Raw genomic sequence first — 18,779 nt, 5'->3', positions numbered from 1 at the left:
TAGTGACATCAACAGAGCTGTGCTTGAGGAAAATTATCAGACAGCACTGTGGGGAGGCGAGAAGGGACTAACACTGTGGGGATGGTGAGAATGCTCCTATGATAGGGCAAGCAAGAGGTACTGAATGTTGAAGGCTTGAACAATGGGTGTGACCATGGGATTGAAGGGTAGGGGACAGGTGCTCCAGATAGAGAGCTGGACTCTACAGCCTCATCTCTAGAGGGAATGCATGGGGCAATGAAGAGAAAGTGTCAGAGCCTTAAGACTAAAAATAATACAAATAGAAATTGGGAATCCTGGAGGAGAAACAGTTTTAGGAGAAAATATGATGTGTTCTATCTTGGATATATTGACTATCTGGCTCAACATCTGGCTGGAGAGTACTTAAGGAAATGAGAAACACAGGATAGAGCCTCAGAAAATGGTCAGGTCAAGGGATATAGATATTTGAAATAGTCAAGACATCTCAAGGCTTTTGATTCATATTCAATTTTGGCTTATGTTTTGGGATTCTGCCTGGCCTGGCATATGTCTTTTTTCAAGTTTAGTCTTACTATGTGGTGGTTGAATAGTAATACGTAGAAAGGCTGTGGGTTCCAAGCTTCCTCTTCACCGGGGACATGGATTCTCATCTTTGAATAGCATCAGGAAATTACCCTTTTAGTCAACAGACAGGCAGGATGAAGCCCTGTTAGTACAGTGCACCAGAGAATGACAACTGGGCAGAATAGAGGCAGTTGCCTAGAGAACACAGGACTCATACTGGAGAGAGCAGAAAACTTGGGGGAGGGGAGAGAATACGGAGGCAGGGGGAGGAGGGAAAAGGAGAGAAAGAGCAGAGGAGGGAGGGAGCATTCAATGTCTCTGTCCACTGTTTTCTCCCCTTCACTGGCTCCTCGATTTCTATTCACCTCTACCTTCAACAGTTCTGGACCTAGTTATAAAAAAATGATTCTCTGCAACACCAGTTAGGTGTTTCACAATTCAACTCAGTTCTGATGCTAACGACAAGGAGACAACATTAGATTTCACAAGTTAAGGGTTCAGTCCTACAAGCCTACTATTCTCTTCACCCCTCACTTTGGACACCAGTTATAAGCCCAGATTATCACCCGTGCTTCTGACAGACAGTAGTTTCAAGGATCCAGCAACCCCATCCTTGGGTTTGATTAATTTGCTATAGTGGCTAACAGAATTTACAGAGGGACATTTTACTTATTTGATGACCGGTTTATTATAAAAGGATATAACTCAGGAGCAGCTAGACGGAATAGATGCTTAGGGCAAGGTCTGGGTTTCCTTGTAGCTCACTTGGTAAATAATCTGCCTGCAATGCAAGAGACCCGGGTTCAATCCCTGGGTCAGGAAGATCCCCTGGAGAAGGAAATGGCACCCCACTCCAGTATTCTTGTCTGAAGAACCCCATGGACAGAGGAGCCTGGTGGGCTACAGTCCATGGGGGTCACAAGAGCTGGACACGACTTAGTGACACACGACAGAACTTAGTGGACACGACAGAACTTCTCTGCCCTCTCCAAGCCACCTTCCCTGAATCTCCCAATGTTCATCTGGAAGCTCTCTGAACCCTATCCTTTTTGGTTTTGGTGGAGGCTTCATTACCTAGGCAGAATTGATTTAAATCATTGTATGCTTCATTACTCAGTAGCGTCTGACTCTTTGTGACGCCATGGACTGCAGCCCGCCAGGTTCCTCGGTCCATGGGATTCTCCAGGCAAACATACTGGAGTGGGTTGCCATGCCCTTCTCCAAGGGAACTTCCCAACCCAGGAATTGAACCAGGGCCTCCTGCATTGCAGGCCAATTTTTTACTAGCTGAGCTATCAGGGAAGCCCCTTAAGTCATTGGCCGTTAGTGATTAAACTCAATCTCCAACCCCTCTCCTCTCCCTGGAGGTCAGGAGGTGGAACTGAAAGTTCCAACCAGTTCAGCACAACATAGAACTCTACTGGGCAGTCTTTGTTCAAGGACCCTCGTTGGCCTAGCTGAGAGTTTCTCAGGGCTGAACGGCAGTTTAAGTTTCTTCCTTTTAAATCCAACTTTCCTTCTCTTTCTTGTTTCAGACCTGTATTGGCACCTACTCCTGCACTTTCCACCTTTAGTCTCTTTAGGTATTTTCCCCCAGTGAATGCCTTGAATGTCTGTTTCTGTCTTGGAATCTGAACTGACACACAGGGATATTGATAGGACCTACCTTAATGGGCTGTTATGAAAATTCAATGACTTAATATATATGAAATGCTTATAACAGGACCTGTAATACAGCATGTGCTTTGCAAGTGTTAGCTGCTCTTACTATAATTTTATTATGCTTTTGATCTCAAGTTATACTTTATTCTCACTAGGAAACCTCTCAGTTCTTGGACTGGCTTGGAAGCCTCTCCTGAATGCTCCAACAGCATCTGGCCCTTACTTCTATTATGGTTGGCCCTCCATATTTACAGGTTTTGCACCTGCAGATTCAACCAACCACAGATTAAAAATATTAGGAGAAAAATTTCCCGAAAGTTCCAAAAAAGCTGAACTTGAATTTGCTTCATGCCAGCAACTATTTACATAGCATTTACACCACATTTACAACTAATTACAGGCATTTACATTGTATTTTCACCTATTTCCAAATCATTTACATTATATTAGGTATGGTAAGTAATCTAGAGATGATTTAAGGAGGATATTCATAGGTTATATGCAAATACTATGTCATTTTACATAAGGGACAGAACATCCTCAGATTTTGGTATTTGTGAAGGGTCCTGGAACCAACCCCTCATGGATACCAAGGGATGACTGTATATTGCATTGTTTTCTTGTCAGTCTTTACACTTGGACCATGAATTCAATGCATAATGGAATCTTGTTTTGTTCGCTTTTGTGTATCAGTGCTTAACATTGTGTCTGACTCATAGTGGATGTTGAATTGATGTTGTTGAATGAAAATGATTCAGTGGAGTCTTAACAGATGAGTATTATTTGTCAAATGGATGAGAGCTGGCAAAGAATTATAGACAGAATTGTATACTGGGGCATGAAAAGCCTGTACTGTGTGGGTTATTGAAAGGTGCTTATTACAGCTAAAGAGTAGGGTGCAAAAGAGGATGGTAAAAGAGGAGGCTAAGAAAGAAATCTGGGATCAGAGCGCTGGGGAGACCTTAAAGCCAAGCTAAGGTAAGCATTGTGTAGGCCTTGTGATGTCCTAGTGGGCCCAAACCCATCTATTAAAAAAATCTTTATTTATGGCTGATCTGGGTCTTCGTTGCTGCACTTGGGCTTTCTCTAGCTGCGGTGAGCAGGGGCTTACTCTCTGGTCATGGCATGTGGGTTTCTACCTGTGGTGGCTTCTCTTGTTGTGGAGCATGGGCTCCAGGCATGCAAGCTTCATTGTTTGCTGCGTGTGGGCTCGGTAGTTGTGGTTCTCAGGTTCTAGAGCACAGGCTCATAAGTTGCGGTGCACAGGCTTAGTTGCCCCCTGGCACGTGGGATCTTCTCAGGCCAGGGATCCAACTGGTGTCTCCTACATTACAAAGTGATTCTCAACCACTAGACCACCAGGGAAGCCCCTACACCCATCTTTTACCTCTATCTATGACTTCCCAGGTGGCTCTGTGTTAAAGAATCCACCTGCCAAGGCAGGAGACCCAGGAGATTCAGGAGATTCGAGTTTGATCCTTGGGCTGGGAAGATTCCCTGGAGAAGGAAATAGCAACCCACTCCAGTATTCTTGCCTGGGGAATCCCATGGACAGAAGAGCTTTGTGGCTTCAGTCCATGGCTTTGCACAGAGTCGGAAACGACTGAAAGACTGAGCATGCACATGACTTTATGTGTCATGTGTTAGTTCAGCCAGAAACTACAGATTGCCCCCAAAAGGTGGATGTTTCTCTAGAACTACGTATAGAAGTGTAGGCATCTCTGAACATTCATTTCAACAATGCATATGATTGGTCTATATTTACAAACTGCTGTGGCTACAATGTCTCACCAAACTGTTAGATCTCTTAACTAATCTATTTGCTTTCATCATACCCCTGTTAAATCCATTCTTCATTCCCACTGTGAGACAGATCTTTCTAAAGCTAAACCTGGCCATCTTAGCCTTCAGTTTAATACCTTCTAATGGCACACCCTTGTTGCCTATAACATACATCCAGATTCCTTCGTGCGGTTTACAGGACCCCTCCTGGTCTGACCCTTTACCACTTCACCTTCCATTTCTTGTTCCATATGCTCTCTACATCACCTAAACTGCTTGTAGGTATCAGGAAGTTTTATGCTGCTCACCCCTCCGTTCATGTACACATTATTGCTGTCTGGAATGTAGTTTCATCCTTATCCACTTTTTGAACTCTTTAACTATTTTATTGGAAGTATTTCAAAAATTATTGCCTCTGTGAAGCTAGGTCTAACTTAGCAGGTAGTGGGTCACTCTCCTTTATAGCTCCATCAGACTGTGTATACTTCTGTTTGGCATCTACCACAATTGGAATGCAGTTGTTTGGTTACTTCCCTGATTCCCCTCTCTAGACTGTGGCTAGAGGGTAGGACCATGTGTTAGTTAATACAGAGTGCTAGCAAATAGTGCAATGGTTGGCACATAGTAAATACTGGTTAAAGAAAAAAGGAAGGAATAAAATGAAAGCTGTTCTTTTTCTTTTGAAGGAGGTCCTCTCACCATGTGGCTGTACCTGGCGGTCCTCGTGGTCCTATACTACCTCCTGCGCTGGTACCGGGAGAGGCAGGTGGTGAGCCACCTCCGGGACAAGTTCGTCTTCATCACGGGCTGTGACTCAGGCTTCGGGAACCAGCTGGCCAGGCAGCTGGACCTGCGAGGCTTGAAGGTCCTGGCTGGGTGTCTGACAGAGCAGGGGGCCGAGCAGCTGAGGAACCAGACATCAGATAGGCTGCAGACAGTGATTCTAGACGTCACCAAGACAGAGAGCATTGCTGCGGCCACTGAGTGGGTGAAGGAGCGTGTTGGGGACAGAGGTATGGGGAAGTTTTTTCTCCTTTCATTTACTCAGGCATGAAGATGTTAACATTTTATGTGCATATATGTTACACATATATAATCTCAAAAGCAGGGCTTGAAAGACTGGCTTTGTCATTTGAAAGACAGTTGTGATCTTTGGCAGTGTTTTTTTTCCTTAACAATGTTTGCATTGAAAAATGAACCCAGTAGATTGCAGGCTGTTATCTCAACTTGCAAGTGAAGTATTTACAACCACAATTCTTTTCTTCACAATTCTTCATGTTTGAAGAATTTTCAAGGTGTTCTTAAGGATCTGCTTCTTTTTCCCTTGGCTACCATCTAAAATACAGACATTCTTTGAAGCCAGACTTTGATCGTCTTTTTTTAAAAATAAGTTTTCATTTTATTTTTTCTAATTAATAGGCTGTATTCCTTAGAGCAGTGATAGATTTACAGAAAAGTTGGAAAGCACAGAGTTCCCATACGCAACCCCCCTCTTATAGTTTCTCCTATTAGTAACATCTTGCATTGGTGTGGTACATTTATTACATTGATAAACTGATATTGATACATTAGCATTAATGAAAGTCTATAGTTTACATTAAGATCCACTTTGTGTTGTATGGTTCTATAGGTTTTGCCAAATGTAAAATATCCTGTATTTACCATTATAGTATGATGCAGAATACTTTCAGTGTCCTAAAAATCCTTTGGCTCCACCTATTCACCTCCTCTGCTCTCCTCCACTCCTCCCAAATCCTGGCAACTGTGCAGCCTTTTACTTTTTCCATGTTGCTGTTGTGCAGTTACTCATTTGTGTCCAACTCTTTGCCACCCCATGGATTTCAGCATGCCAGGCTTCCCTGTCCTTCACCATCTCCTTGCTCAAACTCAGTGATGCCATCCAACCATCTCGTCCTCTGTTGTCCCCACTCTTTCCATAGTTTTACGTTTTCTCAGATGTCATGCGATTGGAACCGTATTGGATGTAGCTTTTTAGACTGGCTTCTTTCATTTAACAATATGCACTTAAGGGCCCTCTGTGTTTTTCTGTGGCTTGAGTACTCATTTAATTTTATTCCTGAATAATATTCCACTGTATATACAACAGTTTGTTTATCCATTCACTTACTGAAGGACATCTTGGTTGTTAAATTTTTTGGCAATTATGGATAAATCCACTTTTCTAAAGTTCATTTTCTCTGGATATTATCCAAATCCTCTTTGATCCCTTTCTTCTTTCTCTCCTTGTTTTATGATTCTTTAGGTCCTGATAATTGGACCTCCTAGATATCTATTCATCCAATGAGTTCTAAAATAGTAATAAAATTATTTTTTTGGATTGAAGAATGTTAATTTTTTTTAATTTGCTTTAAATTAGGAAACTGATTTTAAAATATTACTCCTACCTGAGGATGTTCTTGACTCCAGTGGCAGAAGTTATGGTTAGTTATAGCCTCTGTGCTGTACATAGTGGTTTATTTCTACTGTACTGTTATTATTATTGTTAATGTTTTCCCACCTGTTAGAGAGTGTGCTCAAGGACATGGATCTCTGTTAACCATCACTGTATTCCCAGTTTGTAACATATTGTCTGATACATGTTGAGGGCTCAACAGGTGTTGAATGGATCTCATTTACACATAGTTTAATCTATTACCTTTATGCCTTGATTTCTAAATTGTTTCTTGTTCATCACACCTGAATTTCCAACTACTTGCTGGTTTTATCAACTGGAAATTCTCCTGGAAGCTCAAACTCACCAAATCTAAAGGAGAACTCTTATTGTCTCATCTTCACCAAATCTGCTTTTCATTTTGGTCCTTGAGACTGATTCTTTTCTTCTCCCTCCAACTCCAGAGCTCAAGACAAGAAGATATACTTTCAGTCCTTTGAAAGTACTTTCTGTTTCACCCTTAAAGTGATAATATAGCCATTTAATCCAGAAAGAGTCTTTTTACTAGACTCCCTACCTTAGTGGGCCTTGGACTTCGTATCTTCTAATTGTGTATATTTTTTGATGCTATAAATACTGAAGTTCAGTTCACACTGTTTGGCAAATTCCCTCAAATCAAAAGCTATCATTAGGGTTCTGTTTATCCTCCCTGGATTCCTGCCTTCTCTTTGTTTTTGGCTTGACCTTCTTTTATTTCCTTACTGATAGATGTGTTTAAGATTGAAAATACATACTCTGATTTGTTTAAGATTGAAAAAGTATATTTTGTCTAGCATTTTTAGCTGTTTTCAACAGAAAGATTGATCAAGGTAGAAGTCTGTCATTTTTGTCTGAAACTAAACTCCTGCTTTGATTTTTATTGTTTTAGGGCTCTGGGGTCTGGTCAACAATGCAGGCATTTTTCACTCACATGGCTATGCTGAATGGGTGAAGATTGAGACCTACAGGGATACCCTTAGGGTGAACCTCATTGGTGTGATAGAGGTGACCCTGAGCATGCTTCCCCTGGTAAGGAGAGCACAGGGGAGAATTGTCAATGTCTCCAGCATTCTGGGGAGAATTGCTTTCTTTGGAGCAGTCTACTGTTGTTCCAAGTATGGAGTGGAAGCCTTCTCAGATATTCTGAGGTAAGACTCTAAAGTTAAAACCATCTAGAAGAGTGGGATGGGGAAGGGGATGGGAGGGAGATGTGGGAAGGAGGGGACATGGCTGATTCTTTTCGATGTATGACAGAAAGCCACAAAATTCTATAAAGCAATTATCCCTCAATTAAAAAAATAAAGTGGCAAAGAAACCCCCAAACAAACAAAAGCAACAACTGAGCAATTAAATATGTCTTAGTCACCACGACCTACTAGTCACTTTCACCTACGTTATCTTATTTCATCACTTCCAAAATCTGATATGTTTACTGCTGCTGCTGCTGCTAAGTCGCTTCAGTCGTGTCTGACTCTGTGCGACCCCATAGATGGCAGCCCACCAGGCTCCCCTGTCCCTGGGATTCTCCAGGCAAGAACCCTGGAGTGGGTTGCCATTTCCTTCTCCAATGCGTGAAAGTGAAAAGTGAAAGTGAAGTCGCTCAGTTGCGTCCGACTCTTAGTGACCCCATGGACTGCAGCCTACCAGGCTCCTCCATCCATGGGATTCTCCAGGCAAGAGTACTGGAGTGGGGTGCCATTGCCTTCTCCGATATGTTTACTAGATATTATTTATTAGATAATAATCAAATATTGTTGTTTACTAGATATTATTGCTAGTCTGTTTTATAGAACGCTGAGGCTCAGATTTGGTATCTATTCAGAGTTCACCTGCAGCAACGGTGATCTGGCAGATGCAAGTTCTGACCAAGTCTCTGTCTCTTGTCACCACACCACATTCTAACTCTCAAGATATATCCTTGGTAAAATTTTATTTCTGGAGAGAGGATCACCTCTTTCCTCCTGTCCTCATCTCTTCACAGCAACTCTTTCTGGTGCTCATCTGCTTGCAGTTAACTTATTTCATCCCTTTATTCTGTATATCTTCTCTTTAGCTAATGGTTTCTTTTCTTTCTTATAACTTTAGTTTGCCACAACCCTCTAATGGCAGTGCCTCTACCTCCTGGCTTTTAAAAATACCTCATTTCAGCTTCCTGCTCCTCTATCAGCGGTTCCTACTTTTTATAGTTCCCTTCATATTTTAACTTCTGAGCCAGAGAATCCTGTTGGGCCTGAGATAATTTTTTTGTGTGTATTCTGTATGACACTACATGATGTGATTTTTTATTTTTGCACTTACTATCTGTTAGTCACTGCTGTGAGTATTTTATGTCTAATAAATCATTTAATTTTCATAGCAACCCAGTGAGGAAGAAGTTATTTTTATCCTCATTATATGTCTAGGGAAACTGAGGCACAGAGGTTCAGTAATTTGCCATGGCCATCTTGGTAATAACAGGCTGAGTCACTGTCCAGTCCTAAGAAGGGCTCTTCTCCCATTAAGGACCCTTCCTGGTCATGCCAGCTGTAGACACGAAGATGCAGTCACACGGTACAGAATAGTGCTGCACAGACTCTCCTTTAGCAGAGGCTGATTCTAGGGGCAGTTTCTCTTAGAAACAAGCTATGAATATTACAAACACCATGAATTAACTTCCTATGGCAGTTGTAATAAGTTTCCACAGGTAATTTATGGTGCATGGTGTCTTACAACAGCACACATTTATTCTCTCACAGTTCTGGAGTCTAGACGTCTGAAATCAGCATCACTGGGCCAAAGTCAGTTGTTGACAGGGCCATGTTCTTCTGAAGGCTCTAGGAGAGAATCTGTTACTTGCTTCCTGCTTCTGGTGGCTGCTGGAATTCCTTGGCTTGTGGCCACATCAACCTCTGCCTTTATGGTCACTTTGCCTTCTCTTCCTCTGTTGGTCTTTGGATCTACCTATGCTTCTTTATAAGGACAGTTGTGATTGCATTTAGGATGCACCCAGAGCACCTGGCACCTCCCTACCTTAAGATCCTTAACTCAATCAAACTTGCAAAGTCTTTGCCACATAAGGTAACATTTACAGGTTTCAGGGATTAGGACCTGATATGTTTGGGAGTCATTATTTAACTTACCACATGCCATGTCTGGTATATATCTAATACAATGTGCATATCATATTATCTGCTTAGGAAAGGAGTAGGGAAATAACCAAGGACATTACATGACTTGTCACTGTATGGCAGGCATCTTTCCTGGCTTCCTGCCTATCCAACATTTTGACCACCTCCATGGGGCCGCTGCTTGCTGATTTACCACTGCTCATGCCTCTTGGACTCCCAGGCTAAGAGTGAAGACATGCCCTTCCAACCTTTAAATCATTATTTAGTTCCTGTAGGAAATTCCAGTTTGCCTTAATTATGCTAAGGATAAACAGAAAAAGGAAGTTTTGTTCCCCATTTGAATTAGAGTTTTAAAGGAGATGGAGATGTGGTGTGTTGGGAATGTATGAGAAAGCTGCAAGGGGAAGTTAAATGCAAAGGGCCAAAGCACCCCTGGCTTGCCTAGCCCCTCCTTCTGCTCCAATACGCACAGGTACCTGGAGAATCATTTTCTGAAGCCTTTAATTTGAAAGGTTTTAGGCTTTGGTTTGATAAGGGAGGGTTTTCCTTTAGAGCAGTGGTTCTTAACTTTTAGCATGCCTCAGAGTCACCTGGAAGGCTACTTTGGACAGATTGTTGGTTCTTATCCCCAGAGTTTCTGATTTAGTAAATTTAGACTTGGGCTCAGTAATCTGCATTCTAACAAGCTCCCAGATGCTAATGCTATTGATCTGGGGTCCACACTTTGAGAACCATTCATTGCTTTAGAGGATCACGATGCTTTGTGTTTTATATTCTTATGAAACACTGCTCCAAACATTTCTCCTTGACATTAGCTTGGGCTTCATCTTCTCTAGCAAAGTGTTGCAACCTCTAGAGCAGGGAGCAGCCCTCATCACTGTCCCGGAGTACTGAAAGAATACTCACAGGGTGCACAATGCCATCTTGCTTCACTTGGTGAAGGCAGCACTTCGCATAGTGCCCGATACATACACAGCCCCCTGATGAATACTTTCGAAAATGTTTTTTCAACTAACCCGAATATTTTGGAGTGACCAGTGACTTGTCAATTTAATACCCACATCATATTCCACTAATGGTCTCTTGCAGTCTTTGAACACACTGTAATTTTTCACAGCCCGCTGCTTCTGTGTGTGCAATTCCATCAGTATGGTATTCCACTCCACTCTTTCTTCACTTGGAAATTTCCTCTTTATCCTTGGAGGCTCAACTGAAACATTTTCTCCTTACTGAAGCCTTCTTTGACTCCATCAGAAAATCTACATCTTCTTTTCTACTTATGTAGCCCCCTGAATACCTTGCCTTTATAGTTCTTTTGACTCGTATTGCAATTATTTGCTTATTTATCAGACTCACTCACTGTGGGCTTTTCAGGGGTGGTGAGCAGTCTTAATTTACTGAGATTGTGCATGCAAAACACTTGGCCCAGCAGACACATAAAAACATTAATTTTCCTTATTATTCCTTGTATTCTTCATTTTTCCAGTGTATAGCACATGGCTGAAAGTAAACAACTCTGTTAAATAAATGGATGTGGAATTGAATGGTTATGGTAGTTTGTATAATCATATCCCAATTATTGCACCTAGGGATGTGTAAAATTTTGTTTTGTTCTCCTCCATTTCTTTATCCTTTAAAATATTCAGTAAAGGTGTTTTTATAACTATTTTGTTTTGTTTTCTTCCTGAAAGCATTGAAATTGTGGTATCTTTCAATCAGAGGAGTTAACTTGAGGATTTTTTTCCCCCCTAGGCGTGAGCTTCAACATTTTGGGGTGAAAGTCAGTATGGTTGAACCTGGCTACTTCAGAACAGCAATGACAGATGTGCAGAAGTCCTCAGAGATAATGAAACAAATCTGGAAAGAAACCCCTGCGCATATTAAGGAGACCTATGGAGAGAAGTTTTTTGATGCCTGTGAGCTTTTCTTTTAATGGCATGATGGATAATCTTGCATGAAAAGGGCAAAGGCTGTTGGTAGAGAGAGATTGGGAGATCTTCTAAGAATAAATCACCTTCAATAAAGCCTTCCTAAGACAAGAGGGAAGGTTCAGGAAGGTTCCAGTGCCTTCATAGTCGGTGTGGTGATGGCTGTTGTGGCTGAGGAAGAGGCCATACAAGCAGCCTCAGGCCAGAGCTTGCCCTGTCTTGTCCCCTATGGGCCTGGACACCTGAGCACCAGGGAGGTATTATGTGGTTGGAAGCGTGGAGGAGGGGGTGCCTCTCCCCAGTTTGAAGGGGCTGGTGTGGGAGGCCCGCTTAGTTGAGCATTCATATTGTCTACTCTTTGGGTAACAGCCTAGCTACAAACTCCACATTTTATTGTGAGAGGACGGAGGGTGCATATAGTGGGGAGAGGTGAGTGGATTAGGAGAGGATTTGCAGGGCACTGTCGGCCATTCCCAGAGGCTGGACCTCACGTGCAGGCCATGGGAGTCCTGCAGGAGTGCGAAGGTTCAATTTCATGGCGTGGAGGAGGGTCGGTTTTGGGGGAAGAGGGAGGGCAGTCCTTCAAGTAGAAGAAAGTCATGCATACTAGTGTGGGGTGCACCTTAATGGGGAAGGGCTACTTTTTTTTCACATAAAGAATTTAGCAGCTTGCCAAGGCCAAAGGGAGCAGCTCTCTTTTCCCGTTCACAAAAAGGCCCCGTGGCAGGTAGCAGTAGCCCTGGCCTTGACTTTGGGTGATATCTCAGTACAGAGAAAGGAGAAGGGGAATGTGCACATGGAAGACTCCTGACCTCCAGCCCTGTCTTCTGGGTACATCAGGCTTAGAGGGGTGGCTGTCCACAGAGGGGAGAGAAATTGGATCAAGGAAAGGCTGATAGAAAACTTCAGGGCCTCTCAGAATACAAAGCTAGGGAACTACAATTCCTAACAAGTCAGGTGGGCAGCTGCTTTGCTGAGCTCTTCTCTACCTAAAGTTTTAAACTATTAGAGACTTTGTCTCCCTTTGTGGGTACATATATTTGACAATAGAAATCAAAGGACAAGAGAGTTTACTAAGAAGTGGCTTTATGTAAAAGGAGGGATATATGTATTTAATGATTTAAGGAGTTGAAGTTGTTCATTTATTTGTCCCTCAGTTCAGTTCAGTCACTCAGTCGTCTCTGACTCTCTGAGACCCCAGGAATTGCAGCACGCCAGGCCTCCCTGTTCATCACCATCTCCTGAAGTTCACTCAGACTCACGTCCATCGAGTCAGTGATGCCATCCAGCCATCTCATCCTCTGTCAGCCCCTTCTCCTCCTGCCCCCAATCACTCCCAGCATCATAGTCTTTTCCAATGAGTCAACTCTTCGCATGAGGTAGCCAAAGTACTGGAGTTTCAGCTTTAGCATCATTCCTTTCAAAGAAATCCCAGGGTTGATCTCCTTAAGAATGCACTGGTTGGATCTCCTTGCAGTCCAAGGGACTCTCAAGAGTCTTCTCCAACACCACAGTTCAAAAGCATCAATTCTTCGGCACTCAGCCTTCTTCACAGTCCAATTCTCACATCCATACATGACCACAGGAAAAACCATAGCCTTGACTTGACGGACCTTAGTCAGCAAAGTAATGTCTCTGCTTTTGAATATACTATCTAGGTTGGTCACAACTTTTCTTCCAAGGAGTAAGCGTCTTTTAATTTCATGGCTGCAGTCACCATCTGCAGTGATTTTGGAGCCCCCCAAAATAAAGTCTGACACTGTTTCCACTGTTTCCCCATCTATTTCCCATGGAGTGATGGGACTGGATGCCATGATCTTCGTTTTCTGAATGTTGAGTTTTAAGCCAACTTTTTCACTCTCCTCTTTCACTTTCATCAAGAGGCTTTTTAGCTCCTCTTCACTTTCTGCCATAAGGGTGGTGTCATCTGCATATCTGAGGTTATTGATATTTCTCCCTGCAATCTTGATTCCAGCTTGTGTTTCTTCCAGCCCAGCATTTCTCATGATGTACTCTGCATATAAGTTAAATAAGCAGGGTGACAATATACCGCCTTGACGTACTCCTTTTCCTATTTGGAACTAGTCTGTTCTTCCATCTCCAGTTCTAACTGTTGCTTCCTGACCTTCATACAGATTTCTCCAGAGGCAGGTCAGGTGGTCTGGTATTCCCATCTCTTTCAGAATTTCCCACAGTTCATTGTGATCCACACAGTCAAAGGCTTTGGCATAGTCAATAAAGCAGAAATAGATGTTTTTCTGGAACTCTCTTGCTTTTTCCATGATCTAGCGGATGTTGACAATTTGATCTCTGGTTCCTCTGCCTTTTCTAAAACCAGCTTGAACATCAGGAAGTTCACGGTTCATGTATTGCTGAAGCCTGGCTTGGAGAATTTTGAGCATTACTTTACTAGCATGTGAGATGAGTGCAATTGTGCGGTAGTTTGAGCAATCTTTGGCATTGCCTTTCTTTGGGATTGGAATGAAAACTGGCCTTTTCCAGTTCTGTGGCCACTGCTGAGTTTTCGAAATTCACTGGCATATTGAGTGCAGCACTTTCGCAGCATCATCTTTCAGGATTTGGAACAGCTCAACTGGAATTCCATCACCTCCACTAGCTTTGTTCGTAGTGAGGCTTTCTAGATCAGAATAATTTAGATGAGTGCTATCCAATAGATATATGAGAACCATATATGTAATCTTATATTTTCCAGTAGATACTTTTGAAAAAGGAAAAAAACAGGTTAAATTAATTTTAATACATTTTACTTTAATCCCATATCAGTTCAGTCACTCAGTCGTGTCCGATTCTTTGTGATCCCATGAATTGCAGCACGCCAGGCCTCCCTGTCCATCACCAACATCCAGAGTTCATTCAGATTCACGTTCATTGAGTCCGTGATGCCATCCAGCCATCTCATCCTCTGTTGTCCCCTTCTCCTCCTACCCCCAATCACTCCCAGCATCAAAGTCTTTTCCAATGAGTCAACTCTTCGCATGAGGTGGTCAAAGTACTGGAGTTTCAGCTTTAGCATCATTCCTTCCAAAGAAATCCCAGGGCTGATCTCCTTAAGAATGCACTGGTTGGATCTCCTTGCAGTCCAAGGGACTCTCAAGAGTCTTCTCCAACACCACAGTTCAAAAGCATCAATTCTTTGGCGCTCAGCCTTCTTCACAGTCCAACTCTCACATCCATACATGACCACTGGGAAAACCATAACCTTGACTAGACAGACCTTAGTCGGCAAGGTAATGTCTCTGCTTTTGAATATGCTATCTAGGTTGCTCATAACTTTTCTTCCAAGGAGTAAGCGTCTTTTAATTTCATGGCTGCAGTCACCATCTGCAGTGATTTTGGAGCCCCCCAAAATAAAGTCTGACACTGTTTCCACTGTTTCCCCATCTATTTCCCATGGAGTGATGGGACTGGATGCCATGATCTTCGTTTTCTGAATGTTGAGTTTTAAGCCAACTTTTTCACTCTCCTCTTTCACTTTCATCAAGAGGCTTTTTAGCTCCTCTTCACTTTCTGCCATAAGGGTGGTGTCATCTGCATATCTGAGGTTATTGATATTTCTCCCGGCAATCTTGATTCCAGCTTGTGTTTCTTCCAGCCCAGCGTTTCTCATGATGTACTCTGCATATAAGTTAAATAAGCAGGGTAACCCCATATATATATCCACAATACTATCGTTTAACATATATCATCAATATAAAAGTTATTAATAAGATATTTTATATTTTTTCCCTATTTGTCTTTGAAAATTGATGTGTTGTTTACATTTACAGCATAACTCACTGCTGCTGCTGCTAAGTCACTTCAGTCATGTCCAACTCTTAGCGACCTCATGGACTGCAGCCCACCAGGCTCCTCTGTCCATGGATTTTCCAGGCAAGAGTGCCGGAGTGGGGTGCCATTGCCTTCTCCGCATCTCAACTGGGATATTAAATTTTCCTAGGAAGTACTTCTGTATTTCGATTAGTACAATTGATAGTTGCCAGAAGCATTATTCATAATAGCCCCAGAGTGGAAACAACTCAAATGTCCATCAACTGTTGAATGGATAAACAAAATGTGGTAGAGCCATACAATGGAATATTACTTGGCAATAAAGAGAAATTAAGTACTGATACATGCCAGAACATGGATGGACTGTGAGAACACTTTGCTCCCTGAAAGAAGCCAGTCACAAAAGACCACGATCTATAATTCTATTTATATGAAATATTCATAAAAGGCAATCTGTAGAGACAGAAAATAGGTTACCATTTGGCAAGGGTGGGTTGGCTGTAAATGGGAGAGTAATTGCTAATGGGTATAAGGCTTCTTTTTGGGATGATGAAAATGTTTTAAACTTAGACTGTGGTGATGGTTGCATAATTCTGGATAAACTAAAAGTCATTGATTTGTATATTTTATTTTATTTTTATTTATTATTATTATTTGATTATGTCACTTGTCTTGTGGGATGTCAATTCCCTAACCAGGGACTGAACCCAAGTTACAGCAGTGAAAGCACTGAATCCTAACCACTGGATCACCAGGGAACTCCCTGATTTGTATACCTGATTTTTAAAGATTTTTATCTACTTATTTATTTTGGCTGCACTGGGTCTTCCTTGCTGTGCATGGGCTTTCTCTTTAGCGGTGAGCAAGGGATACTTTCTGGTTGGGGTGCTGTGGGCTTCTCATTGCCATGGTTCTTCTGTTGCAGAGCACGGACTCAAGGCACACAGGCTTCAGTAGTTGTGCCTTGCCAGCTCCAGAGCACAGGCTCAGTAGCTGTGGTGGCCAGGCTTAGTTACCTGTGGCATGTGGGATCTGCCTGGACAAGGGATCCAAGCAAACTAAATTCTTAACCACTGGACCACCAGGGAAGCCCTGATTTGTATACTTGAAATGGATGATTTTTGTCTTTGTGACCCCGTAGACTGTAGCCCACCAAGCTCCTCCGGATTCTCCAGGCAAGAATACTGGAGTGGGTTGCCATGTCCTTCTCCAGGGGATCTTCCTGACCCAGGGATCGAACCCAGGTCTCCCGCATTGTAGGCAGACGCTTTAACCTCTGAGCCACCAGGGAAGCCCGGATGATTTTTATGAATGTGAATTATCTCAACAAAGATGCTATAAAATTTCCAATTGAAAAGTAGATTCACATACCTATATTGTTCCAAACATATTTAAAATTTTCCAATAACAGAATTGAGCTTTAAAATTAAGTAAATTTTAAAATTCAGCTTTCAGTCATACTAGCTATGTTTTATGTGCTCATTAGCTACATGTGGCTAGTGGCTGTTATACTGGGAAGCATAGGTCTGATAGGCCTAATTCTTGTGGAACTGAAATGTAGTTAGACTTCTGTGACTGCGTGCAACAGGATCTTAGAAATATAAATAATAAGTTGAAAGTGAAAATGAAGTTGCTCTGTCGTGTCCAACTCTTTGTGACCCCACAGACTGTAGCCTGCCAGGTTCCTCTGTCCATGGGATTTTCCAGGCAAGAATACTGGAGTGAGTTGCCATTTCCTTTCTCCAGGGGATCTTCCCAACCCAGGGATCAAACCCAGGTCTCCCAAATTGCAGGCAGACTCTTTACCATCTGAGCCGCCAGGGAATCCCTAAACCATAAGATTGCTAACTACCATTTTTCTTTTTGTTTACAGATCACGATATCATGAAACAAGGGCTGCTGGGTTGTAGCACAAACCTAAACCTGGTCACCGACTGCATGGAACACGCTCTGACATCTGTGCATCCCCGCACTCGATATTCAGCTGGCTGGGATGCTCAGTTTTTCTTTGTCCCTCTATCTTATTTACCTACATCCCTGGCAGACTACATATTGACTAGATCTTGGCCCAAACCAGCCCAGGCAGTCTAAAGAAAAATGGTTTGATAGCCCTTGAAATGAAGACAAAAATCTGAAATTGATGGTGTCTCGCTAATCCTAATGCATAATCTATAATTTTTCTAGCAATCAACTTTCTTGCTTAAACTCACTTATCTGACACCATCAGAGAACCAATATGTTGATGTTATAGATATCCAAAGCTTACTCCCTTTAGGTGCTAAATCTCTACTATTTTAGCCATTTTTGGATGCCAATGTTTCCAAAATGCATCAGTCTTCCTGAGTAGACTAAAAACAGTTTAGCTTGTTTTGATGTTATTTCCTTATGTAAGCGAATAGCTGTTCTGTGCTGTGATCAACTGTTGCTTAGGGACTATTGAGAAATGTGGGTCTGTTAATTCTTACTTGAAATGGGTTTGTACTTTGGTACTTTTAATAAATGTTTAATTTCATCTTCTTCCTATTAGCCAGCTGTTTTTGGATATGTTTCTCCCTTATGGCAAAACCAATACAATATTGTAAAGTAATAAGCCTCCAATTAAAATAAATAGATTTATATTAAATAAAAAGAATTGACTATTAATTTTTTAAAATTTACAGGTAATGTAGTTATTAATTTAATATAGTTAAATTTAAAAGTAATATATACTTAGTTAAAAATTCAGTTATTACTCAAAAAGCTTAAAAATGAAAATACAATTGTTTCCCACCTGCATTGCTGCTCCACAGAGATGAGTGCTTTCGACTTTTGGTTATTTCTTCTGGTATATATCACTGTGTATTTTAATAATATACTTCATACTGTTATTTCTTGATTTATTAATTTTAAACATTTTTTATTAACTTCCTGTTAGGATAAATGAGAATTTAGCTTTTTACACCACTTTCTTGACCATTTTCTTTATCTCCATACTGCTTTCTTTTTTCTTAAATTTATTTTTTATTGAAGTATAGTTGTATTACAATGTATTAGTTACTGCTGTACAGCAAAGTGACTCAGTTATACATATATATATATATATACTTTCTTTTTCATATTCTTTTCCATTATGGTTTATCACAGGATATTGCATGTAGTTCCTGGTGCTATACAGTAGGATTTTGCATGTATTACTTAGCCATAAATGGTACATATATATATATATAATGGAATATTACTCAGCCATAAAAAGTGAAATAATGCCACTTGCAGCAACACTGATGAACCTAGAGATTATCATACTGAGTGAAGTAAGTCAGACAGAGAAAGACAAATATGATATTGTTTATATGTGGAATCTAAGAAAAAGGGTACAAATGAATTTACCTACAAAACAGAAATAGAGTTACAGTTGTAGAGAATAATCTTAAGGTTACAAGGGGGTAAGGGAGGGAGGGATAAATGAGAAGAATGAGATTGACACATACACACTACTACACGTAAAATAGGGAACTAATAAGGACTATATAGCTCAGGGAGCTCTACTCAATACTC

The 18,779-nt window shown here is 41.5% G+C and overlaps 1 protein-coding gene across 2 annotated transcripts in view; it reads left to right on the top strand.

The window, feature by feature from the left end:
• Nucleotides 1-17,868, top strand: part of LOC102185066 (17-beta-hydroxysteroid dehydrogenase type 6) — a 23,714-nt gene extending 5,846 nt beyond the window's left edge. The window contains exons 1-5 of one of the 2 annotated variants that reach the window (XM_005680326.3): nucleotides 3,096-3,186; nucleotides 4,677-5,003; nucleotides 7,311-7,569; nucleotides 11,281-11,444; nucleotides 17,119-17,771. In XM_005680326.3, the coding sequence (XP_005680383.2) occupies nucleotides 4,691-5,003; nucleotides 7,311-7,569; nucleotides 11,281-11,444; nucleotides 17,119-17,336 (954 nt within the window). In that variant the 5' untranslated portion in view covers nucleotides 3,096-3,186; nucleotides 4,677-4,690 and the 3' untranslated portion in view covers nucleotides 17,337-17,771. Of the gene's footprint in view, nucleotides 1-3,095; nucleotides 3,187-4,676; nucleotides 5,004-7,310; nucleotides 7,570-11,280; nucleotides 11,445-17,118 lie in introns of those variants that run through there. The other variant, XM_005680325.3, reaches the window with a different exon arrangement.

The sequence above is a fragment of the Capra hircus genome, chromosome 5 (assembly GCF_001704415.2).
Source record: "Capra hircus breed San Clemente chromosome 5, ASM170441v1, whole genome shotgun sequence".
Classification (NCBI taxonomy): domain Eukaryota; kingdom Metazoa; phylum Chordata; class Mammalia; order Artiodactyla; family Bovidae; genus Capra; species Capra hircus.
This window is presented reverse-complemented; position numbering and strand designations above follow the sequence as displayed.